General features: G+C 38.5%; 2 protein-coding genes across 2 annotated transcripts; both read left to right on the forward strand.

The window, feature by feature from the left end:
* The first annotated feature begins 9,020 nt into the window (after positions 1-9,020).
* LOC148870523 (protein NRT1/ PTR FAMILY 5.1-like) lies at positions 9,021-14,302 on the forward strand. Its single transcript, XM_088967416.1, has 4 exons — positions 9,021-9,413; positions 9,860-10,077; positions 10,699-11,255; positions 13,130-14,302. The coding sequence occupies exons 1-4, from the start codon at positions 9,296-9,298 to the stop codon at positions 14,034-14,036; spliced, it is 1,800 nt and encodes a 599-aa protein (XP_088823542.1). The 5' UTR covers positions 9,021-9,295; the 3' UTR covers positions 14,037-14,302.
* Positions 14,303-21,815: 7,513 nt separating this feature from the next.
* Positions 21,816-23,333, forward strand: LOC148870524 (peroxidase 4-like). The gene is made up of 4 exons (XM_088972162.1): positions 21,816-22,025; positions 22,131-22,322; positions 22,442-22,607; positions 22,700-23,333. The coding sequence occupies exons 1-4, from the start codon at positions 21,816-21,818 to the stop codon at positions 23,089-23,091; spliced, it is 960 nt and encodes a 319-aa protein (XP_088828288.1). The 3' UTR covers positions 23,092-23,333.
* The last annotated feature ends 1,517 nt before the right edge of the window (positions 23,334-24,850 follow it).

The raw sequence follows: 24,850 nt of genomic DNA on the forward strand, positions 1-24,850 counted from the left end.
CAACAAAAAAGTGTTGACACTAACCCTAAGTGTTGTCAGGGAATCCTACGGTTGTGGTGAGTGATGAACAACCTATGGAGCGGCCAAAGTTTTTTAATGTCATTAATGACACAAGTCTTGGAATAATGTAAGGTGGAATCCACAACAGGTATTCGACAAAACGTCATTAAAGACGTAGAGAAAGAACAAAAAGATCAAGTAGAAGAAGGTAATCAGAAGCTTTCTGACATAAAACAGCAAAAGATGATGAAAAATAGAACAAACAAATAAAGAAGAATGCAATGATAGAAAGTGGTATTTTCCTTGGCCAAAGGTAAATCAATGGAGTGGTGACGATCAAGAGATTGGAATTCATGACAATGTGCACTTCCTTTTCAGTAGAGCTCATCCCTATAGAGTTGAGGGTGCTCCTAATATTATACGTGTAATGACTAATGTTCCCATAGCCGCACCTGTAAAGAAAAGTGATCCTTTAGGTGAGGAACGTTTAATACTACTATACCCATAGAGATAAATGGCTCAAATCAAGATTGGGTGAGAGTGGAAAGCAAGAAGAAGAAAAAAAAAGTAAATCCAAGAAGACTCAGGAGACATCTCACTCAGGAAATGCTCGTAGATCATCTAGAATAAATAAAAGCTACCATCCCCGTTATTCTTAAGTTACTCTTATTCTTTTGTTTTTAGCTTTTTCTTTGTATCGAGCTTTGGTTCCTAGGTTTTATTTTGAGGGAAGATCTCATGCCCCCCTTCTTCAATTATTAATAAATTCTTCTTCTTCTAAAAAAACTACTGTTAGTTAAACAAAATTAACGGTGTCACTTTAGAATCGTAGAGAATTGGAGTCTTAAAAAAGCTTCATTTTTAGCTGTATACAATTGAGAGTATGCCAAGAAAAGGCATGATACCATCAAACGGATTTGAAGAGAACGTGTAATAACCAATGGATTAGTGTTGGAAGATTAACATTTAAATTGAACTCGAGATATTAAAAGGCTACCAAACACATTTTGAAACTTGGCCTCTCTTTCACTAAGAGGGAGTTGATTAATTATGCATATATTGGAGAACATTGTCTTCCATTTTCTTTATTTTCTTTATAACAATGGACATTGCTTCAACACTCCCTTGCACTTTGAAGTGGAGTTCGGCTTCAGTCAGGACACTCTATATGCGCACCGTTCGCGCAAAAGGAGGACACGCCATGCGTCCTCAACTTCGTGTGACGGCTCTATACGTGTTTGCTATAAGAAACAACGTCTCCCATCAACCCTGTTACATTATTTCAAAAACGGGTAATATTTTTCGGCACTTCCCACTTCTCTTTCTTTCCCCTTCCAACTAGCGGTGATCAATAACCATCACTAGCGACCGGGGGTCAAGTGTGATCTGCTCTTCTAGAATGTTAGTTCTTCCCTTTACCCTTCAGGTCTAAATTCCTGCACCAGTCACCATAGTAGAGTTGCAGGCGAGCATCAAACCCAGTTGGGAATTGATGATTCTCCACAGACGCAGCCCCTGGAGTTGAAGTTCCAATGAAGAATGGTACATTTGATCCGAAAACAGGAGAAGAAAACCTCTGAAGGTAAGGCAATGGAGATGGTGAATTGGACTGAAGGGTCCCCCTATTCAAACCAGCAAGGCCGGATTGAGAAGTCTCAAAGTCTCGACTCTCAACTGAAAAGAAGACATTCTACTCTGTTTTGAGAACTGAAAGGAAAAATAGTAAATTTGATTTTTATTTCTTTACAAAAAATTTAAAACAAATATCAATGTCTTTTCTCTTTTTAAATTAAAAAGTAAAATGTGTTTAAGAGAGGGGCCTCGGTGGTGCTGATTCTAATGAAACTGTGAGAACATTCTCAGCTTGGCTTTTTGTGTATAGTTTGTGTTGCTACTGGGTTGGAAGGCAAAATGAGAAGAACAACTGCTAATGGGTGGTTTTCAGTGTTGGATAGGAACTCGGAAGGGTTGGTTTCTTTCACTCATTCACTGTGTTGATTGGTGAGTGCAGTGGTGGTTTTGCTCTACCAGGTGTAATGCCAATATGGGGAGTACATGATTATTGATTTGAGGCCACTGATATGAACTCTAAAGAAGATCTTGCCAGAGTTCGGTACAGTTGGAAGGTGGAGAAGTTTCGTTGGGTTTTACTTACCATCTTGGTTGGCTTATCCTTCTCTCTCTGTCTTGTTATTTTTTGTTTATCCTGATTAGTTATTGCTTTGGTTTCATTTTTCTTGTCCTCTGATCCAGCTTTGTGTCAACTTTTTTTTTACTAAATTTCATCTGGGTGTCTTCTTCTCTTTGCATTAGACTGGCTATCAGGTAGCAATTAAGATTGTCTTTTTCTCTTATTGTTCGACAAGTTGGATCTCTCTCTCTCCCCTTTAAAACAAGTTGGTTCTCTTAATGTTCAGGAAAGGTACTGTTAAGAGAAGGAAGCCCGGAAATGGCGTCTGAGGCAGCTTTACTTAACCACTCTACAACTTTACTTGGCTGATCATAACCCAGGCAGTCCTGAAGGTCGTAGAATTGGATAGCAGTGGAAACTGAAAGACGAACCCTACGGTCTTTGAGCCCTTTCGCTGTTAAGACCTTGCTATGATGATCCTTCAAACCAGATGCTCAAGAAACCCTGACAATCCTCGACACAGGCCACTGGCGAAGGCGACCAGTATCATTTCCACCTCCATCACCACCACACCCACCTCCCCTACCTTCTCCATCGTCATCGTCCTCATCTTGGTACTGCTCTCCTTCTTTCTGCCCTATCTTGCTCGAGGGCCTGAAGTGTTGCCGGTGATGGCTGTTAATCGTAGCCGGTTGGAAGGGGGGTGAGAGAGACAGAGGAGCGGGAAGTGTAAAATTATTACTCGTTTTCGAAATAATGTAATAGGGTTGACAGGAGATGTGGTTTCCTATAGTCCACACATATATAGCGGTCACTCGAAGTTGAGGACGTGTGGCACGTCCTCCTTTTGCGCGAGCATTGCGCGTATAGAGCGTGCTCTGACTGAAGCCGAACTTGGATTTTGTAAATGTTGGAAAATTGTGTCAAAACCTAAATTTCGTGCTACGTGTTCAACTTTCCTCGGTATAGTGGGTCAATTGGACAAGACTTGGTCCAATCCGGTCCAGTCCGATGTGAGTTTAATACAAATGGACCTGGTCCAATCCAATCTGATGAATATTTTAGACCATTTTGAATTGGTTCACTGTTCAATTTGTTCAAATTTCTGTTAATTTAGATTGGTTTCAATTCAAATTTGGTCCATTGACACCTATATTCTTATTTTCTATCAATGGACCAGATATTGATTCAATCCAATATAAATTCATTATGGATAGACCAGGTCCAGTCCAATATCTCATATTGGTCTGTCCAGCCCATCCAAATTCAATGTCTCATTGGCCAGTCCAATCCATCAAAATGGATTTTGATTTGGACGGAGTCCATTCCAAAACCGGTCCATTGATACCCCTACCTCGATAAGCCTTGAGCCACAATTTTTTCCTTACGTTGCGTTTGAAGTCAATTTAAAATGTTATATCGGTGTAAAATATGTTGATGACATTTTCCACTCGATCATCAAAGTTACCGTTATTTTTTGCAAATAGCGATGGGTGGAAGAGTGTAGAATTTTATATCGATAAAATCGATATAATTTTTACATTGATTATCAATGTAAAATTTTAGAACTGATGAAGTTTTGCATCAATTATTGACGTAAAACTCCAATCTATCTAAATACACACAAAATTGAATCGGAATAAAATTTTACGTTAATAATAATTACACCCTCTTTTCAAACCGACAGTTCTTGATTTACACCGCATACAAATGCAGCATTAGTGGGTTGGTGCTGCTGCTCCAGTATTTCAAGATACAATTAAATGGGTCTTTTGCCACGTGAAAACCGAGTTGAAGTGACCAATTGGTCCATCCCTTGGATAACATTGAGAGAGTTCTACTCTAACCAAGAGCTTCGGATTTTGTGAATTGCATCTATCATATGTGGGTTCTTTTTTGTTAGTAGTTTGGTATACAAACAAATTAACATTTATGGTGGTATTTATCAATTATATCATGCAAGCTCATTAGTGGTATTCATCAAAATTTATGATGGTTTTGACTTTTGATTAATCAATAGAGGATTCTCTTCTCACATGCTAGTAGGAGTGTCAATTGGACTGGATTTGGTCCAATCCTATCCAGTCCAATGTGACCAAGTCCAATTCAATAAAATTAATATTTTGAATTATTTTGGATGGACCAATTTATTTGAATTTGTTTTAATTTAGATTACTTCTTATTTAAATTTGATCTATTAATACCTATGTTCTTATCTTTTATTAATGAATCAGATATTGCTTTAATCAAACCCAATTCAATAAAATTTATTATTGATGGACTATATCCAATCCAATTCAATAAAATACTTTAGACCATTAAGTTTGAACTGATCCAATTCAATATGTCTAGGTCCGTATAATTCATTTAAATTGATTTTGATTTGGATGGAATTCAATCTAAAATCGGTCCATTGACATTCCTACAGGTTAATAGAGGATGAGAATAATTGTAGGATCGTGCATTGAAGGCATCTTCGTACTTGTGTGATTTTATTCATAGAGATATTTTCAATTCTAGATATTTTGTGGAGATAAAATCCTAATTCTTTGACAATAGTGCTGGTTTTGTTTTTAAAAATAAAAATATTTATTATTTCCAATATAATTTTATTGATGTAGCAATTGCTTTTATTTTCAAAAACAAAACCAAACAGCCTCTTACACAACACAACTATCCAGCAATTTGTGATTAATCCGGAGTCCTCATGGGCGGGCGGTTGGGCGGTGGCGTGGTTCCATTACATCTTGACGGGACAAAAGTAACGAAGGCGAAAGCATGGGCCCGACCACACAAACACAATGACTCGCCTTCATGTTCAGTGCTTTCAATTCTTGGCCCAAGGCGAAAGATTGAGCCTGTCAATTCTCAGGGTCAACCTGATAAACCCGAGCCAATACAACCCTGTTAAAGGGTGATCGGAAGTCAAAATTATTTCTGATATAATTTATACTTCAGAGCTGTTTTTAAAACTTCTTTGGCCAGCTTTTAAATTTACCAAACATCATCTTAATAGGTGCTGGATATTATATTCTTTGCATATTCACCATTTTACAAATTATAAATCTTCGTACTCATTAACAAAATCCGATAGGGCCCTACCAGGTGCAAATGTGCAATTGTAGAATGAATTTAGTGAATAATTGGATCTTAAGCTACATTAGAGGTAAAAATGCATAAGGCCTATTGTTAGGAGATTGGAACTCATCATTGGAGGGTTATGTCATGGAGATTAAGGTGGTATTAAAACGCTTTTATTTGATGTTTTCAAATAATACCACCTGGTCGGTTGGTAAGGTCTCGTCCTGGTTGTGGTGAGGAATTGGAATAGAATTCTAACTGCATCAGGATTGGGGTGTTATGTGTTTAGGGGTAATAAGGGTATTTTTTCCATAAATCGAATGTGGCTGGTTTTTTCTAATCTTAAGAGGAGATGGGGTGTGGAGGAGGAAAATGTTTTTGTCTAGGGATGGGGCGGAGATGGGGTTTGTATATAATTTTTTCAATTCGTCTTAAATTTGATGGTAGTGAAATGTTCTTAGGTTTAATATTAAAATTTAAAACATTTTTAAGTTTTCTCCAAATTCCTAAAATCTTAGAATCCCATGATTCTATTTTAAAATACTTTCAAATTGTTATAATCTAGTTTCTAAAATACTCCCAAATTCCTATAGTTTTATTTTTAAAATATCTTAAAATTAAATGTATTTTAGGTGGCTGCTTCGGGGTGAAAAAATTTGGGGATTTCCTATGGGGAGATGGGTGCCCCACCCCAAACACTCCCCACCATCGGGGACGGGGCAGGAATGGGGTAGAGTATCTTGGTTTCGGGGCATGGATGACCCCCCTGCCATTCCTATTTAGGGGATGGGCTATCTCCATTGTGTAGCCCCCTCGAGTAAATAACACCTAATTTTGGCAATAACCAACTTGAAACAACGTGTGGATATACTATGAATACAGCACATCTAACACCCGGGTTAACTTTGGAGCATAGGCTGTTGAGACAACTTCTGGGCTGGACTCATTCTAGGCAGTTCACCTATTCACGCCCATGCTTTGGTTTTTAGTCAAAATAAATTAAGATGTAATTACTAATTTACCCATTCTCATGATAACGTGTCATTTCCAGAAATTCTCTCAACAATATAGGCTGTTGGTCCCCAACAACTAAAGTTTTTCCTCAACACCCTATTAATATGATCTAACATTGTACATCTGAGACCCACCATAAAAGTAGGACTTCCAAGTATGAGATATGCAATGTTAGATCATATTGGTAGCTAGGGTGTTGGGAAGCCGAGGGCTGGTACTGGGAAGGGTGTTCAAGGGAAGACGAGATGAAGTTGAGCGAACCGATGGGCCCATTAACCTTAACCCATCGGTTTGGTTGCACAAATCTGATGGATGTGTAGACCGGTTCGCCTAGAGCACCCATCCCCCCTACGTAAGGCTCTCCTCGCAACGGACTTGTATCAGGCACGACCTTGGTGCACCAGCCAATGAATCCCGTACTGTGCACGATCCCCAAACTGTCACCATGTGAGTACAAGGCACAGGATTAGCTTAGCCGGGCCCCCTCCACCTTGGGCTTCCTACCGAAGCCGAGGCATCCATAGCTTCACCTCTCTTTCACGAACTGAAATTAGGCCGAAAAAGAAGTAAGATGAAGGCAACGCCATTGCAGGGTACAGTCCGCTGAACAAGCCCGTTGGCACTTACCAATATCGACACTTCCTTCGGCCGAAGTCGAGGCCCCTACCGAACCCCCACCTCAGCCTCGGGAGTGGGGGCAAGTGATGTAGGCACATTCAGCTGGCTTGTACAAGGCTGACGTGTGTCAAACGGAGGACGCCCGCATAGGCTTACCATGAGGACGCTCAGGGTTACCTAATGCGGACCAAGCGGACCCAGTCATAGGGCGCCGCGTGGCTCTGGCAGAACATCTTGCTACGCTCTCGTACGGCTTGCATTTGGACCATTCGAGCCTAACTACCCCCTGGCAGCTCTGACTATAAATGCAAGGCACCCCCCCACAAGGTAAAGGATTTGAAACCTTTGTGATATCTAGTGCTCTCTCATCCAAGGACTTAGCGCTACTAGAGACCTCATCTAGATTTCTTGGTTTCAGACTCATTGCTTACCTTGTGCTCATACTAACTTGATCGTTGGAGTCCTCGCCTCGGGTTATCACCCGAGGCTTTTGACACCTTCTCCCTTGCAAATTCACTACTATGGGAACATCTTGTCTTCCCTCAAACACCCTTCCCAGTACCAGCCCTCGGCTTCTATAGCATCCAAAGGAGCGATTCGCCTCGGCCTCAGCTCATCTCTTTTGGATCCTCAAAGCCTTCAGCCTTCCTTCGAAGCTTGGGAGTGAATTTACTTTGTTGCCCTCGACCAAACTGAGCGTCAACAATTGGCGCCGTCAATGGGAAACGTTGCTAAGATGATCCCCCAAAACACTACAAACTCAAGATCTCTTAAAGCTTCAAACACCATGGTACGAAGAGCTAGGAACCCCCAAAACCTGGTCACTAGTGAACAATTCCAAGTTGTCATCGACCGTTTGGAATACCTCACCCAACGTGTGGAACAAGCCTACCCCCAGGCAGGAGGTCCCTCCCGAGGCAACCGCTCTGCGGGGGTGTCAGATCACTAGGGGCAACGTGAGCACACCGAGCCCCCAACACTCGGCCTGGTTGATCCCACCGAGTTTGGCAGCATCCGACCCACCAGCCCGCCATGTAGGAACGAGAGACCTCCCAGCCGAAGGGAGGAAGAGCCGGCGTGGTCCAAGGATAGTTGCTGAAGATGGGATGTTGTTCCCACAGTAGTGAATCTGCAAGGGAGAAGGTGTCAGAGACCTTGGGTGATAACCCGAGGCGAGGACTCCGACGATCAAATTAGTATGAGCACAAGGTAAGCAATGAGTCTGGAACCGATAGGTCTAGACAAGGTCTCGGGTAGCGCCAAGTCCTTGGAGGAGAGAGCGCTAGAGTCGAATCCTTTACCTTGTGGGGGGTGCCTTGCATTTATAGCCAGAACTGCTAAGGAGTAGTTAGGCTCAGATGATCTGGATGCGAGCCATACCAGGGCCTGGCGAGATGTTTTGCCAGAGCCACGCGGTGCACTACGACCGCCTACATCAATTGCAAATCCACCACTTCACATTCTTTCACTAGTGCCGTGGGATGATATCGTTCAACTGTTGATAACGTCTCACAGCAATTTACAAATTAAATCCATGAAGTAGTGCTATAATTGTAAGGACATGGCCAATGTGCAAATGGTCACCCCACCCCACCACCTGCTAAAATGAAATACTTTCTTTTTTTTTAACCTTCTCTTTTGTTACTCTCTTAGGGTGATGGGTGATGAGTTCACTAGGACTGGGCTAACCTATCTTTAGGTGGGCCGATCCAATAGCAAGATATGGAATGTTCTGTCCGAAACGCTAAGACATTCCATCCAAATCCTCCCGTCCTTGCCCCTCACGGTCACGGATTTGGATTTGCTGTAATTGCTGCTCTCCCTTGGTAAACTCGTAAGAAGTAAGAACAACCACAATCTGAGTTCAGTGAAGCCGTAGTTCCGGCTATTTTCTACCAAAGTTTAAGTTTTGTATGCTTAATTTACCGAAATAACTTGTATTTTTATTTTATTTTTGGTGAGAACTCAGAAATTAACTTCTTTCTTTCTTTTAGTAAAAAATGTGGTTGTTATTTAGGCTCCAATTTTCATAAAAAATCACCATCGACAGATCGACTTTCATTGAATGGATTGATTCTTTCTTACCCCCGACGCTCAAAAACGAAAAAGAACTTTTCTCAATTCCTGTGTTGCTTTTGTCTTAGCTATATATCCTTGTGGCAGCGAATGAGCCCCTGTTCCTGTTGGTTGTCATACCGCTCCCCTCCCTTCTACTCTCTGTTGGAGATTGGATTGGAATCTTACTGGTCACTACTCCGTGGATAAACGAAATTGGCATGGTGGGGTACACTTGTTTCGCGTTGCCTACTTATTTCCTACTGTTCGCCTCTATTCCCCGCAGGACACGTTTAATGCTCTCCTCTTCCCAACTTTCTTCTAAACATTCTCTCTCTCTCTCTCTCTACTCTGTCATCTCTCTCTGCGTTTGTGTGAAAAGAGAGTTGCTCTGTAATGGAAATCAAAGGTTTTACACAAGAAGGTTACACACAAGATGGCTCCGGCGATCTTCGCGGACGTCCAGTACTTGCTTCTCGAACAGGGAAGTGGAAGGCCTGTGCGTTTCTAGTGGGTAAGTTTCATTAAGCTTATCAAATTCAGGTCCATGGTTTTTTCTAACAGAGGAATTTGTGAACAAGCTTATTACACAACTGTTCTCAAGTTCATTTCTTAATACAAGTTTCATGTAATGAATAATCATTTACTTCTTCTAATTTTATAATTCAAAATTCTACGATGGATTTCCCCGAATTATCAGACATGCGTTTCCTTTTCCTTTTTTCTTTTTAGTTTTCTTTTGTGGGGTCGATTAAAGGAAATAAATATTATATTGCAGAACAATAAAATACTGTAATGATCTGCTCCAAAGTCATATACCTTCTGTTTTTATTTTTTATTTTATTTTTAATCATCAGAAGAGGAAAAAGGATTTTTAAAATCTCTTCAACTCCCACGGTTTACCCAATCAAATCGCTAATTTGAAATGAATTACTATTCTTTTGATAAAAAAAATTGCAGGTTATGAAGCATTTGAGAGGATGGCTTTCTACGGAATAGCTTCAAATTTAGTGAATTATTTGACGACCCAACTTCACGAAAACACAGTAACATCAGTGAGGAATGTGAACAACTGGGCAGGATCTGTCTGGATGACACCGATACTCGGCGCTTACATTGCGGACTCTTATGTGGGTCGATTTTGGACATTCACCGTGTCATCTCTCATCTACGTCCTGGTAAAGTATATAGTTTAAGCTACACTGATATTCTCTTTATGCCCACTCGTTTATAATGTCTTGAGCATTGATGATTGCTTTAGCTGTTGAAGTATAAATTTGAAGCTTAGACTTGTCCACATGTTTGGTGTCTGGGGTTTGGAATCTGGTCCACCCAATTTGGGAAATGGAGTGTGGCCACTTAAATCATGAGCAATGGTCCACACCCCACAATAGTCCCTATTTCATCAGTATAATCGTTGCGGTGTTATTCATCCATTCGCTCTGAACTTACCAACAACTCATATATATCCTTCAGGTTGCACTTTGTTTAATGCCATCTCTTCATCTCTAAAAGCCTTTATACAGAGCAGAAGATATATCTCATCTGGTTACTTTGTGAAGAATCTTCGTTCTCAGTTAATGCACAAGTTCATGAAAATGAATCTCAACTGTTGGAAAATGACAAGAATTTTATAGCTCTTAATTCTAAATTTAAGTGAATATAGTTTAGACTGCTAAGTTATTTAGCAAGGACTGTCCTTGTCAGAACAGACTCTGGGGGTTTTGTTTTGTTTCTTTGTTTTTGACCCATTTTTGCTACTGTAATAACATATGTATATCTAAAAACACTTCTAACAGGGTATGGTGCTTCTGACAATGGCGGTCTCTATTAGATCCTTGAAGCCAACATGTGCTAAAGGCATCTGTAGTAAAGCCTCTACATCACAGATCGCATTTTTCTACTCATCTCTCTACATCATTGCAGTTGGAGCTGGTGGAACAAAACCCAACATATCCACCTTTGGTGCAGACCAATTTGATGATTTCAATCCCCATGAGAAAGAGCTCAAGGACTCATTCTTCAACTGGTGGATGTTCAGCTCTTTCTTGGGTGCTTTGTTTGCTACTTTGGGGCTTGTCTACATCCAAGAGAATGTGGGTTGGGGATTAGGCTATGGCATCCCTACAGTTGGTCTTCTACTCTCTCTGTTTATTTTCTACTTAGGCACCCCAAATTATAGGCACAAGTGTAGAAGGACCAAAAGCCCTGCGAGGGGCCTGGTTCAAATTCTTACTACGGCCTTTGCGAACCGCAAGTCCAAGCTTCCTAGCGATCCATTACAACTTTATGAGCTTGACCCACACCATTATGTGATCACTGGAAAACGACGAGTTCATCATACTCCGGCTTTTAGGTACGTTTCCCATCCACTTACATTACTGGTGCTTTGAAATTGAACAAAGGGAATTGCATGTGTCTGTCTATGTTTTATTTATTGACCCATCCACTGGTTGGAGTTCAAAACGTACGTCAAAACAATGAAACAGGTGAGCTTTAGATAGCTGGACCTTTCCGAGCTTCTGTAACTATACTAGTCCGTATTTACTGTTTAGTTGGTAGTAGACTAGTAGTAGTGAAGCATATATGGTTCTGTCATCTGTGTGCTTGGAGATCTGGTGCGTTGGACTTGGAAGGTTTTGTCGTGAATCGTGATGTGGATGTGGGTGGGTGAGTAGATCAGTAGATATGCCTTGGGGCCGACCACTCGATGTGGTGATTTTTAGGAGATTTCTTATTGGCAAAAGGTACTTTTAGGATCAGAAACTGGATAAAACCGAGTTGATGCATGCTGGAACCTTGAAATGGTAAGACTCCACTCTCTTAGAACAGGCTGACGGATGAAGTGGACTGATCGAGGAATAGAATTTCCATAGATAGATAGGAATGAAGACAATACAGAGAAGAGAAGAGGATTTGGACCCACCATTAAATAAATATCGCCTAAAAGATAAACTCAACTCGAGTATGTGAAATTGTGAATCCAGTTCCGCCATTTGGCTATGCTCAGCACCATATTCATTGTAGATCTCACCTAAAAACATGTGTCTCATAAAGACAAAGAGAAATGTAATTGTGATCAGGGAACCTCAATGTAGCCCGTGGTGGGTTCTCAAGAATAAACGAAAGATGCCCCGCAGTATATATATATATATATATATATATATATATATATCCACTAGTTCAGGAATCTTTGATGTCAGGAATTGATTTGATTGCAATGGATTTTTGAGTGTGAGAACAAAACCACTGGAATGAATCTTCTACAAGATCAACTGTGCCTTTGGTGGGGGAGGGGGAAGAGTTCCTTTTTAAATGGGTTTTGAATAAGTTCGTATTAGATAAATACATTTTGAGCGTTCGGTGAGGTGTGACGCCCTAAACGCAATTTTATAAATATATGCTTTATCCATCCAAAATGTAAAAAGCCAGATATCCTAACTTTTTTTTTTTTTTGGCTTTTTGGCTTTTTCCATCGAATGCCATTTCTTGGGTATTTTAAGGAACAGGTGTAAAAAAATTTTCTACAGTGTGTTCCAAAGGCAGCCTGAGCCCAAGTATATATAATTAACGCACTCCTTATTGTCAACTTCGTTGTGGGTAAGGCAAATGGGAAGCGCCGAGTCACCCATGGTCCAACATGGCCAAAAAGGGTCTACTTCGGTGCATAGCCTTTAACGTTTCGAGTTTAAATCAGCCCCCTTACAGCACATCCCCGCCATGTATTGGGAACATCTTCCAATGATGACATCATCATTTCTGCTATATCACGGTAGGGACGTGCTGTGAGACATTGTGGGGGGTTGATTTGATCTCTAATGTTTCTTCATACCCACCAATGAGATGATCCCACATCAACATCAAAGCAAGAAAGAAATTCCTCCATTAATGTTAATGCAAGGCATCTTTGATGATAGGGGATAAAATAATTTCTTTCTTTCTCTTTCTTTTTTGTAGAATGGCAAGCAAGATTTTGTAAATGGAAAGAAATCATTCACAACCTCAAGACCCAGATGCAGAAACCATCATCAAAAACCAACTTAGAAAGCACTTGCAGCAATTGCTCAGGCAAAAACAAAAACTTCTATTGTAAAGGCATCGATCATCAAAAACCAACTCACCCGGAATCCCTTAATTAATTCAACGAACCCAACACAAAAGGAGCTCGCTAGCTTATTCAAAAATTCTCCTGTTGGTAATTTGTTGTTTTTGGTATATATATATATATAGGTTCCTTGACAAGGCAGCGGTCAAAGACGCGGACGCCAACGCAGGGGGAGGGGGGCCGTCATCACGGCGACCACCATGCACCGTGACACAAGTAGAAGAGACAAAGCTTGTATTGGGGATGGTGCTAATATGGCTAGTTACCCTGATCCCAAGCACCATAGGGGCACAGGTAAACACCTTATTTGTGAAACAGGGTACCACACTGGATCGGAGCATTGGCCATGGCTTCCAAATCCCAGCTGCATCACTGGGGAGTTTTGTTACAGTCTCAATGCTCATCTCTGTCCCAATGTATGACCGCTACTTTGTGCCATTCATGCGACGGAGGACTGGCAACCCTCGGGGAATCACACTTCTTCAAAGGCTTGGGATCGGTTTTGCCATCCAATCTGCGGTCACTGTAATTGCATATGTTGTAGAACTGAGGAGGATGCATGTTATAAAGAAATATGGAATCTCCAGCGCCAAAGAGGTTGTCCCCATGACCATCTTATGGCTCCTACCTCAATATGTTCTTCTGGGTATAGCAGATGTATTCCATGCCATCGGTTTGCTGGAATTCTTCTACGACCAGTCACCGGAAGACATGCAGAGCCTTGGAACCACCTTCTTCACTAGTGGAATCGGCGTCGGCAACTTCTTGAATAGCTTTCTAGTCACGGTTGTGGATAACATAACCGGGAAGGATGGAAGTAGGAGCTGGATAGGGAACAACTTGAATGATTCTCACTTGGATTACTACTATGGATTCCTTTTGGTGATTACCACCATTAACTTAGGGCTCTTTGTGTGGATTTCCAGCAGGTACGAGTACAAAATGGAGACCATTGAAGCGACTCAGAGCAAGGTTACATGTGTTCAAATGGAAACTAGGTCTTTAGACAATTCTCTTGGGTTACCAGCCTGACAAGGGATTGAAGAAAAAAATCTTCTGTGCAAGACAATTAATCTAGCTAGCTTTGTAATATATGTAAGATATATATTACATGTTCTAAATTCGAAAACTCAGAGTCTGAGACTCAATTTAAAAGCTTACTGACTTGATCAGTTTATGGGCTACTCAATGATGAAGGCTCCAAATAAACATTAGAATGATAATTAAGTATTATATATTCCATTTGTAATTGATCTATAGATGAAATAAATAAATAATCTCCCAATGAGTTCTTGAAATGCATATTAACAACCAACTCTAGTCTCTAGCTAGTAATAAGTTGGACGAATATTCATTGTAATTTCAGTGGAGTCAATGTTGAATCAAAGATGGACCCATGGCACGACATTGTGTGGATGACAAATGTTCTAATAATCAAATGAAGGTAACTCTTTGGATTTTCCAGTTTAATCAATGAGCTGATATTACATATGGGCCGGATAAGCAGTTCTCCTATTTGGCCCACCTTTTATCCTGGGCTTGTACTTCATGTACAAACCTAGGCAAGGATTTAGGGCTGGGCATGAAAATGATAAGCTTGGACCTACTTATCTGTATATAGGAAGAAAAGATAGATTGTCCAGGACATACATGTAGACAAGCTTAGTCCCTACATTTTCTTATCTTGGGTCTACTTTTAGCCCAAGTATCTTTTGGACCGTGTGTCTCAGCTTGGCCATGGGAGTGGTTCCCTTGTGCTCTGAGAAGATGTTTGGAGGATAGAGTAATTGAACATGTGTAGTATAGAATAACGTAAAGTTGAGTAGGGCTATAAACACGATTTGAGTTCAAATCTTTACCTTCGATTCTCTATATTTTTATAGGCTTTATATTAATAAGTTTATAAGTGGGCATGGCACATTGGCATGTATAGGATATCTCATTATTAAGCAAGTCGAGTGGTCTGCATCACTTTCTGAGCTTTTGCCCCCCCACCCAAAAAGAAAACTGATCTTTTGTGATTCCACAAAGTCATGATTTCGTTCGTTCGTTCGTAACACAAGCATTTCTCTTTATTGTCGTCTGTTCTATGGATGCAAAATGGTCATGTCCCAAGCCTAGAAACGGTGATCCTGTCTACATATCATGGGCCAAGATGTAAAATTCAAGCCCATTAGCTTCCAACAGGAAATCCTTGTACCATGTATTTTAAGAAACGAAAAATGAACGAAGTGGTTTTCAGTTGCCCACTGCCTTTCAAAGGCAGGAAGATTGGCCATTGGGCCCAAAACATATCATCAATGCGGTCAGGTTCCTCATCAGGGGCAGCATGTTTATGGACCAAAAACTGCCCAAACATTCCATTTACTTCCTTACGTACTGTTCAAGGGCCTTTAAAGCCTTTTCCTATCTTATGGGTGGATTCCGGGTTCTTTATTTTTCGCTGTTAGAATGAAAGAATTAATGAAACCTTAGAGGCTTAGACATGTATAGCAATTAGCAAACATCAGTACTTGGAAATTTGGAATTAGCTACATCCTTAATAGGTTCAGTTTGGAAAGAGTCCAAATACAAATATGTACACTATGAATACAAGGTTTAGAAATACCTATAAAAAGTTGCATTCTTCGAGTGCATATACAAATATGTACAGTGCAAAATCTTATAATACAAATATGTACAATACTCTATATAAAGCTTAGCCCTATCTCTATAGAAATCTATATACGTCTGTTTTTTTCTTTTGATAAAATGGGAGCCTGTTACACCAAACGTGTGGTTTCACCAAGGTGCTAAGAACACCTCTTCTATTTATTATATATCCTTTCTTTTCTTCATTCATGTCATTTCAGAGATTTTTTTTTTTTTTTTAGGAAAAAATCCTGATTAGTACCTTGTATTTTGGGGGTTGTGTCAAGTCAGTCCCCAAACTTCAAAACATGTCTCTATAGTACCCTGAACTTTCAAATTGTGTCTAATAGGTCCCTATCATTAGTTGACTATCAGTCAACACCGTCACGTGACATCAGATGCAAGGTTCAAAGTATTGGAAATGCTATCCGTATCAAAAAGGTAAATTTAAGAGACGTATCGGGATACACCTTGGATATGCATGGATACGGACGAAAAATTAAGATACGCATGAAAACATATGAAAATGCTATAAATAAACATCAATATCACTAAATATAAGACATAAATGAGCTATTTATGCATAAAAATAGCACGTTTTAGTGGGTTTATGAAAAAAACATATTATAATCAATAAACGGGAAGTCAGAAACCAAAACATACTATCTAATTATGGACATAACAGATCAAGTAATTATTTTGCATGTTTTATTCTAAAAATTAAATTAAAATTAAGAAAAGTAAATATGTAGCAAAAAATTGAATGGATTTATGGACATAATAGATGAAATAATTATTTTACATATTTTATTCTAAAAGTAAACTAAAATTAAAAAAATAAATAAATATCAATGATCCAATGTTTTAAAATACAGTGGTGTTCCACTACCTAGAGGCGTGAAGCATAGTTCAGAATGCAAGAGGCATAAGCTTCCTTAAGAGGAGGAAGGGGGGATTTCATTTTTTTCTTTATCTTTAATAAAAATCTTTTATATTAAAAAATTAAAAATGCATAAAATTTGTTAAAAGGGGGGTCTTGTCGAAGTGAAGGCGAGCGAGCAAAGCGGAGCAAGACCCCCTAACTCTAAAAAATAAAATTGGGCTACGTGATGAATTTTGAACCTTCATCAGATGCACATTAAATCATTTCAAAATGGACAAAATTACCCTCTATGATATTTTTGTAATCATTTTACCCATTTTCGCCTGAGTGCTAAGGTTAATTATGGGAACCAAACACGTTGGGATTGCACAAGAGCTGATGGCTATCTAGACCTTACTAATCATTGACAAGCTTTTCAAAAGTCGTAACGTGGAGACGAGGAAAAACTATGACAACTTGATAAACTCAATTGAGAAATTGGGAGTGAAGGTTCATGTATTTTCGTCATCCATAGAACAACTCGTTTAAATTCTTCACCACAGTCGCCACATCTGAAGTGCTTCCATTTCAAGCTACTCAACTCTTGCATTGGTTTATGTGAAAGTGGCAAATAAAGAAAATCATATGACACCTGATAGGTATTTCTATCATTTCACTTATCCATTAACACCTTTTAACAGATAGGGATCTATTAGACACAATTTAAATATTTATGCTCAATTTAGAAAGAGTACAAATGCAAATACATATAAAACAATACAAAATATGAGGTTTTGCACTCTATATATTTGCATTTGTACTCTTTCCAAACTTAGCCTTAGGGTATGATAGAGACACGTTTTGAAGTTCAGGGGTTAACATGACACAACCCCAAAATTATAGGGTACTAATCAGAAATTCTTTTGGAAAGTATCGGCTCTTTCTCTGAAAGAAGCAATACTTTTAGGCGGTGTTCGGCATTGTGTTCAGCTCGTGGACGGGATGAACACCCATTCTGTAGGCTGTGGATGGGACTGGCCCACACTCTATCGTGGATCGGTCCCGTCCACACCCCAATTTCTCATCCACAGCAAAATTTCCTGGTTAGGGACCATCCGTGCTTGATTTTTGATTCCCTACATCACACTTTCCCTAAAAGGCCGAAATCCTATCGTATGTTTTACATTTTAATATTTTTGTCAATAAAATATTAATTATTTTACTTAATTTTATAATTTTTTAATATTTTAATGTTTTATCAATAAAATAATATTTAAATATTAAAAATTTATTTTTTAAAATTTTAATTATTTTACTATTGTTTAGTAAAAAATTTAATATTTATTGGTTAATATTAATTCATTGATGCATTTTTCAATATATTTATAATATAAAATGCAAAAATTAGATAATTATGATTAACTGTGTAGGTCAAGGTTTTTAAATTGCCATTGACCCAGATGGTCAGACCGTTCGGCCCGGGAATCGTCCAGGCAAGTGGTTCTGTTTTACCCTAAACCTGGTTTTTGGCCAAAAACTATTGAAAAAGTCAACAACTTGTTGACCCGAGTGGTCGAATAGTCGACCTGTTCAACGGTTTTTTATCGGTTTTATTTTTAATTATTTTTTTAAATTTTTAATTTGTTTGTCAAAACAGGCTGTCCATTCGAATTGGACTAGTGGCCAGAACGGTTTCATTTCTAGGTTGTTTTTTAAAATGTTGGGTATAGATGATTTGTAAATGTATATGAAATTCATGGAATCAAAAAGCGTGGTGTGGACTATACAACGCCACTGTGGACACAATTTGCCACAGAACAGCTATGGACTGTAGTGTGTTGTGGATTGGTCCTTGCCACAGGATATGGTGTGGAACAGTCTATACCCACCAATTTCTCATCCACACTACAAAACACCCCTTAATTGACTAGAAACCTCAATTAAAAATGTATAGAGTGAGTTTGTGGAATTCTCATTAACCAAATTAATCGACAGGCTTAATTCTTTATTCTTGAAGATCACCCAAGTGTTAATTAAGCACGCTCCCAGTACCCTGGTGGGTCCAATGAACGAATGGCTATTTCTCCATCAGTTACAAAGGCCAAATAAAAAAACAGATCCATGACGTTGGGAAGTCAGAAAGATATAGAAGTTTATGAAATCATCTTTTAATATATATTAAAAAATAGGTCAATGATGTTCATGAAGGATCCTGTGAAGAAAAATTCATTATGATGGAGTTTAATTAGTTTACATGTTTGATGTTGAAGAGAGCTTATTCAAAGTGTGTGTATTAATTCAAATTAAAATGTTGAAGACAACTAAAACCAAAGACTTGTGGAACCCAGAAGTGGCGTGTATTCAAATTAAATAATCAAACATGACAAGTAATGGTTGGGGAGCTTCCATTGAAGTTAAGCCTTCAATTACGCAAATATTTTATATTTGAAGCACACACATATCGAGTAGTAGGTCTTGACTTACACTCTCATGCATATTAGAAAATGAAAGTCATAAGTTAATGAAGATTTGGTAATCCATATATCAAACCAATTCTCTTATATCATCGTGTATGCTTATTATTTTTTCTCTCCCTTTTAAATTGTTGTTGGGTACGAAGATTACACAAGGTGGTTGTTGATAATCTCGGTTAAGAGAGAGAGAGAGAGCTAGATCTAGAGAGAGATTTTACAAGGTCAATGTGTTCTATGGCTCCCGAAAGAGGGAATTAAAAAGGAGGAGGTCAGTTTATTAATGTCTACTCAAACTCTTCAACGACCGGAGTTCCCAGGCACTGTCTTCTCTTTTCTGGTTCTTTAAAATAGGATCAAAGTTTTCTCATCAGTGACCTTCAATTTACCTTGTGAGGGTGAATTAATGCACCCAGAAACTATTCTTCTTTTAATTTCGTCTTCTATGTTCATATATATAGTAGAAAAAAGCTCTGGTGCACACTATGGTTTTGAAAAATACGACTTTGACTAAGCGATCTCCATGTCCTGTCTGTATCCCATAACTTCATAAATACTATAAATTCCAAAGAAAGAATCTAGGTCTTTTAAAAACTTAAACAAACTAATTAGACCCAAAATAATGACGAATTAGGTGCTTAATTCTCCTAATGATCCTCGATCTAAGCTAATAATGATGAGGTGTTGCTATGCAACGAGCTATCTATTTAGCTGGCTTTTGATTGGACGGTTTGGAAAGTAATGACAAAGTCCAATCTAAGGGTTTCCCTGTTCAATGGACGGTTATCGGTTAATATGGAATGGACTTTTGGTCCATTTGCGTAAAGAAAAAAAGGGCTTATTTGATTAAATCAGGATAAAATTTTCCATGTGATTTAACAAATTATGTTTTCCAATCCATTTATCACAAGCAAATTAAATATGTTGGTGCAGGGGGTTTTAACTTTTAAGTTGTCTTATTGTAGTACTAGGTAAGGGTATGCAGACCGATCGAACACACACAGTCTAAGGGAAAGCAAAAAGATTAATGAAGAGAGAGAATGTAAGAAGAGTGAATTGATTAGATGTTAGCATGGTATATAGTTTGGACGTGAAGCCAGCAATAGTATATGACATGTACAGTAAAGCTATACATATTAATTAAATAAGACAGGTACCCAAGAGTACTGAATGGATCCGTAGGAGATGGCATCTCCATAAGTATAAACCATCATGTGGAGGCTTCTAAGCATTACCTTGATTTAGCTATGACTAGTTATAAAGGAGATCAAAAGAAATAGTAATTGAAAAGAAATAAAAAACAAAGAGGTAGTTAGACAAAAAGAAAAATACAAGGTAATTCACTCATCATCATCTATCACTATCTTTTCACTTTTTGAGTTGTTTGAAGTTTATGTGCAGACATTCTTCACATTATTCGAATGGTTGGAGTTCGATGCCTCATTTCAACTCATTTATGTGGTATTTTTAATTCTGACTTTTGGAATTGCATGTGGTCCGGCTCTCCGCTCTCCTTGCCTCCTTGGTTAATTGGTTGATGAATGTGAATGTGAATATTGTATGTGGACGTCACTTGAAAGTTGAAAGGCACAGTCTGGCTCTGGCCTGCTACACATGATGCACTAATTAAGTAGATCGTCCCTTCCTACTTTGCAGCAGTCACAGACGCTTACTTGCATTGACTACCATTAATCACGTTGGCTCATCTTCTTTGGTCAAATTAATAGATGTCAATTTTAGCAGCACACAAATATATTCTTACCAAATATATAGATACAATACAAATATAAGGTTATAATTTACAGGCACTGTTCTCAATCTGAACTTTATCAAAATTGGTATCTGCCCTAATCAACTTTCTTGTTATATATTCAAAAGCTCAGGATCAGTTTGGAAGGAGTAGGAATACAAGGTTTTGCACTCTACAAAATACTATAGAATACAAGGTTTTGCACTCTACATATTTATATTTGTACTCCTTCCAAACTGAGCCTTAATTAATTACTACATTCTGTGCAGCATTGGCTCCCCAATCCCCACCCCCTCCTCCCAGCTTATGTTTGTGTAGTCCCATCATAAAGCTAGGTAAAAAAATAATATAAATATACTACTGCTGCATGGATTCAAAAATGAAAAATTTAATTTATTTATGGTCGTTGCTATCTACTGGGGTGGTCTGTAATTTTGATAGCCAATGCCATGCGCCCTTGCCTCAATCATCTCTTTCATTCTTCAAATAATTTATTATAAATTAATAGAAAAAAGTAAACATGGTATTATTTATTTATTTATTTATTTATTAATTAACATTTTAACACCACACCCTAAATAATTACTGCCGTGACACTAATAAAGATAATTATGCTTATGAAAAATGTAGTTGTGTTGGCTTTTTCGATTACTCTTCAAATACTACCCTATTTTTATCTTTTCAATCTATCTCATCTCGATCACAAATTATAAATTATTTGAAGAGATGTTTGTTCTATATATGCTTCTAGCTAGCTAATTAAGGATCAGGGCCCCACGTTGATATCATATGGGGACATTTTCAAATTTTCAACACAGAAAGAGTACTACTACTCAATCACTTCACCAATCTGCAGCTAGCGGACCATTTCAGAATCTTTAATTTTTTGTTTCTTTATTCGATTTATTTTAACAAAATGAACGTGAAAGTCAACCTCCATGCATGTCATGCAATATATGGTCTTGGACTCTTGGGGAGTAGGTCACCTGCCGATGCCAATTAATCTTCATCTTCATGTCCACCAGCCCCTATTTTAATTAAGCTTTCTATATATACTTGAACATTGTTCCAGACCCAGTACTCATCAAATTAAGGCTATGGCTGCAGCTTCTTCCTTCAACTCTTTTTCCCTTCTCCTACTCTTGTTTGTGGGGAGCTCCTCTGCTCAGCTTTCCACAAACTTCTACTCAAAATCGTGCCCCAATGTCTTTACCACAGTGAAATCCGCAGTAGGATCTGCGATATCAAAGGAACGCCGAATGGGTGCCTCGCTCCTTCGTCTCTTCTTCCATGACTGTTTTGTTAACGTAAGTTCTCTTAACCAACCATCTAGCACTAGCTAAGTAGCTAGCAGCCCTATTTTTAATGGGTGTTAATCTTGTTTTAACATTAATTATTGTATATTCCTGCAGGGATGTGATGGCTCCATACTTCTTGACGACATATCCAATTTCACAGGAGAGAAGAATGCAGCTCCCAATCGGAATTCAGTGAGGGGATTCAATGTGGTTGATGATATTAAATCCAAGGTGGAGAATGTGTGCCCTGGCGTAGTGTCATGTGCCGATATCTTGGCAATTGCTGCTAGAGACTCTGTCGTTATTGTATGTAATTGTATACTAATTAATATTAATTGTTCATGTATGTCTATTGGGTGCTTCATACATGGTGGTTGTGGTTGGATAAAAAATAATCTTGTTCATGTATTAATTAATTGCTGCAGCTTGGAGGGCCTAGCTGGAAAGTAAAACTTGGACGAAGAGATGCAAGGACAGCCAGCCAGGCTGCTGCAAATACCAGCATACCCCCTCCAACTTCTAGCCTTAGCAATCTCATCTCTAGCTTCCAGTCTAAAGGTCTATCCACCAAGGACATGGTTGCATTATCTGGTATATATGTACAACTTTTTCTACATCTCTCTCTGTCTATTATTTATATGTATGTGAATTCATAAAAATTAGAAAACAAAACATATATACAGGTTCGCATACAATTGGACAAGCAAGGTGCACTAGTTTCAGAACTCGCATATACAACGAGAGCAACATTGACAGTACCTTTGCCAAGGCAAGGCAAAGGAAATGCCCAAGAACTTCAGGCTCAGGAGATAACAATTTGGCACCCCTTGACCTTCAAACTCCTACAGCTTTCGACAACAGCTATTTCAAGAATCTCATCAACAACAAGGGGCTTCTGCATTCCGATCAACAGCTGTTCAATGGTGGCTCCACAGATTCCTTGGTCAGATCATACAGCAGCAAGCCTAGCACCTTTAACTCCGACTTCTCTGCAGCCATGATCAAGATGGGAGACATCACTCCTCTTACTGGCTCCAATGGAGAGATCCGGAACAACTGTAGGAGGGTGAATTAAGGATACGATGGGAAACAGATTGCGTTAAAGTTTTCTCTGGATTTTGTTTTTATGGGTGCACGATGGTCTTGCGTTCTGTTTGTCTACGAGAGGTTGCCAGAAACTAGTTTCTTTTGCTGCCTGTGCCTGGTGAGAGTCAGAGTACTTCTTCTGAACTACTTCACCAACTACTTGTTGTACTTCTGCTTCTGAATATTATTGGCATGTTTGATATTTAATTTTAATAATTATATCACCAATGTTAAGTTGTTAACTGTCAAATCTAAACCTAATGACGACTTTTCCATGTCAACATCGTATAAGTAACAGCTTACGCCAACTCCTCCAACGTAGATAGTGATTACTGATTAGTGAGTAGTTGTTATTTTTATTATTCAAAATCGCTATTTCTCATGAAATCGCCCAAGCTTTCTTTCGTCGCTTTGGAATCAGACACCGATGACGTTTAACTGTCAAATCTAAACCTAATGATGTTTTTTCCATGCCAACACCGTATAAGTAACAGCTTACGCCAATTCCTCAAACGTAGATAGTTTTATTCCAAACTGCTATTTCTCATGAAATGGCCCTAGTTTTCTTTCGTCGCTTTCGAATCAGACACGGGTGATGTTTTACACTGAGCTGTTATTTAAGGATCCGTTGTATTTTTGCAAAACGTGACGTAATTACTATAAAGTTTTATATCCATTTTAATAATATATTATTTACATTAATGTAAAATTTTATATATATATATGAGGTTTAAACTGATTCATGATATAAAACATTACTTCATCTAAACGCGTTTAAAATTTAACCGAACTAAACAAGTTTTACATCAATCATTATTATACATTCTTTCTAAAATGCGGACAAAATTGAAACGTTGTAAATGCTTATTTCATTTTTGGTTTACACCGATTCCAAACGTAGTGTTAAATTTGTGTTTTAACGAGATGGCCATTCATATGGGCCAAAATAGTTACAAATGAAACATGTACAATGGGCTGCATAACCCAATCAAGAATAAACACGTCAGTCAGGCGTATAATGGGCTACTTAACTCAATTTGAGGAACTTGGACTACAAGCCCACTCTTGCTGCTTGGGCGGATATTGATGATCGGATGGGTCCGGTTGAAATTAAATAACTAGGCCCAATATCGATTTACATGGATTAGCTCAGCTATGTAATTAGTGAAGTAATTGTATGGCTTTGCAGGAAAATAGTTTCTCTTGAGACTCAAAACAGCTTCGAAAACCTTAAAATAAACAGGCATTAGAAACAATTTTTCATTGTCTTATGTTTCATACCAGTTTGCAATAACACCCAAAAGTACTGATATCGGGCTGCTTGGTTATACTACCTGATGGGCGGTTGATAACTTGGACCAATCCATTAGCTCCGCTTAATGGGCCTCAGTATTAACGGTGTTAATGGATCGGTTTTGGATTGGACCCTGTCCAGTCCAAAATCAATTTGGATGTATTAGATGGATTAATAAGATATATTGGATTGGATTAATTTAATCCAAAATATTTATTAGATTGGATTGAACCTGGTTTGTCCATAACAAATTTATATTAAATTGGGTTAGAATAAATCAATATCTAATTCATTGATATAAGATAATAATATATGTGCCAATGAATCAGATTTAGATTGAAACCAATCTAAATCAAAATGAATTTGAACAAATTAAACAATTCAGACATTGAATTAGACCAATCCAAATTGATCCAAAATATTCATTCAATTGAATTGGACCTAATCCATTTAT

This window comes from Nelumbo lutea, chromosome 2 (assembly GCF_056320005.1).
Source record: "Nelumbo lutea isolate HS-2025 chromosome 2, American lotus-T2T, whole genome shotgun sequence".
NCBI classification, from domain to species: domain Eukaryota; kingdom Viridiplantae; phylum Streptophyta; class Magnoliopsida; order Proteales; family Nelumbonaceae; genus Nelumbo; species Nelumbo lutea.

Coding starts and splice junctions, on each gene's coding strand:
- LOC148870523 (XM_088967416.1), top strand. CDS start 9,296: ATGGAAATCAAAGGTTTTACACAAGAAGGTTACACACAAGATGGCTCC. Junction 10,078..10,698: donor CATCTCTCATCTACGTCCTG/GTAAAGTATATA, acceptor CACTTCTAACAG/GGTATGGTGCTTCTGACAAT. Junction 11,256..13,129: donor CATCATACTCCGGCTTTTAG/GTACGTTTCCCA, acceptor ATATATATATAG/GTTCCTTGACAAGGCAGCGG.
- LOC148870524 (XM_088972162.1), top strand. CDS start 21,816: ATGGCTGCAGCTTCTTCCTTCAACTCTTTTTCCCTTCTCCTACTCTTG. Junction 22,026..22,130: donor TCCATGACTGTTTTGTTAAC/GTAAGTTCTCTT, acceptor ATATTCCTGCAG/GGATGTGATGGCTCCATACT. Junction 22,608..22,699: donor GGACATGGTTGCATTATCTG/GTATATATGTAC, acceptor ACATATATACAG/GTTCGCATACAATTGGACAA.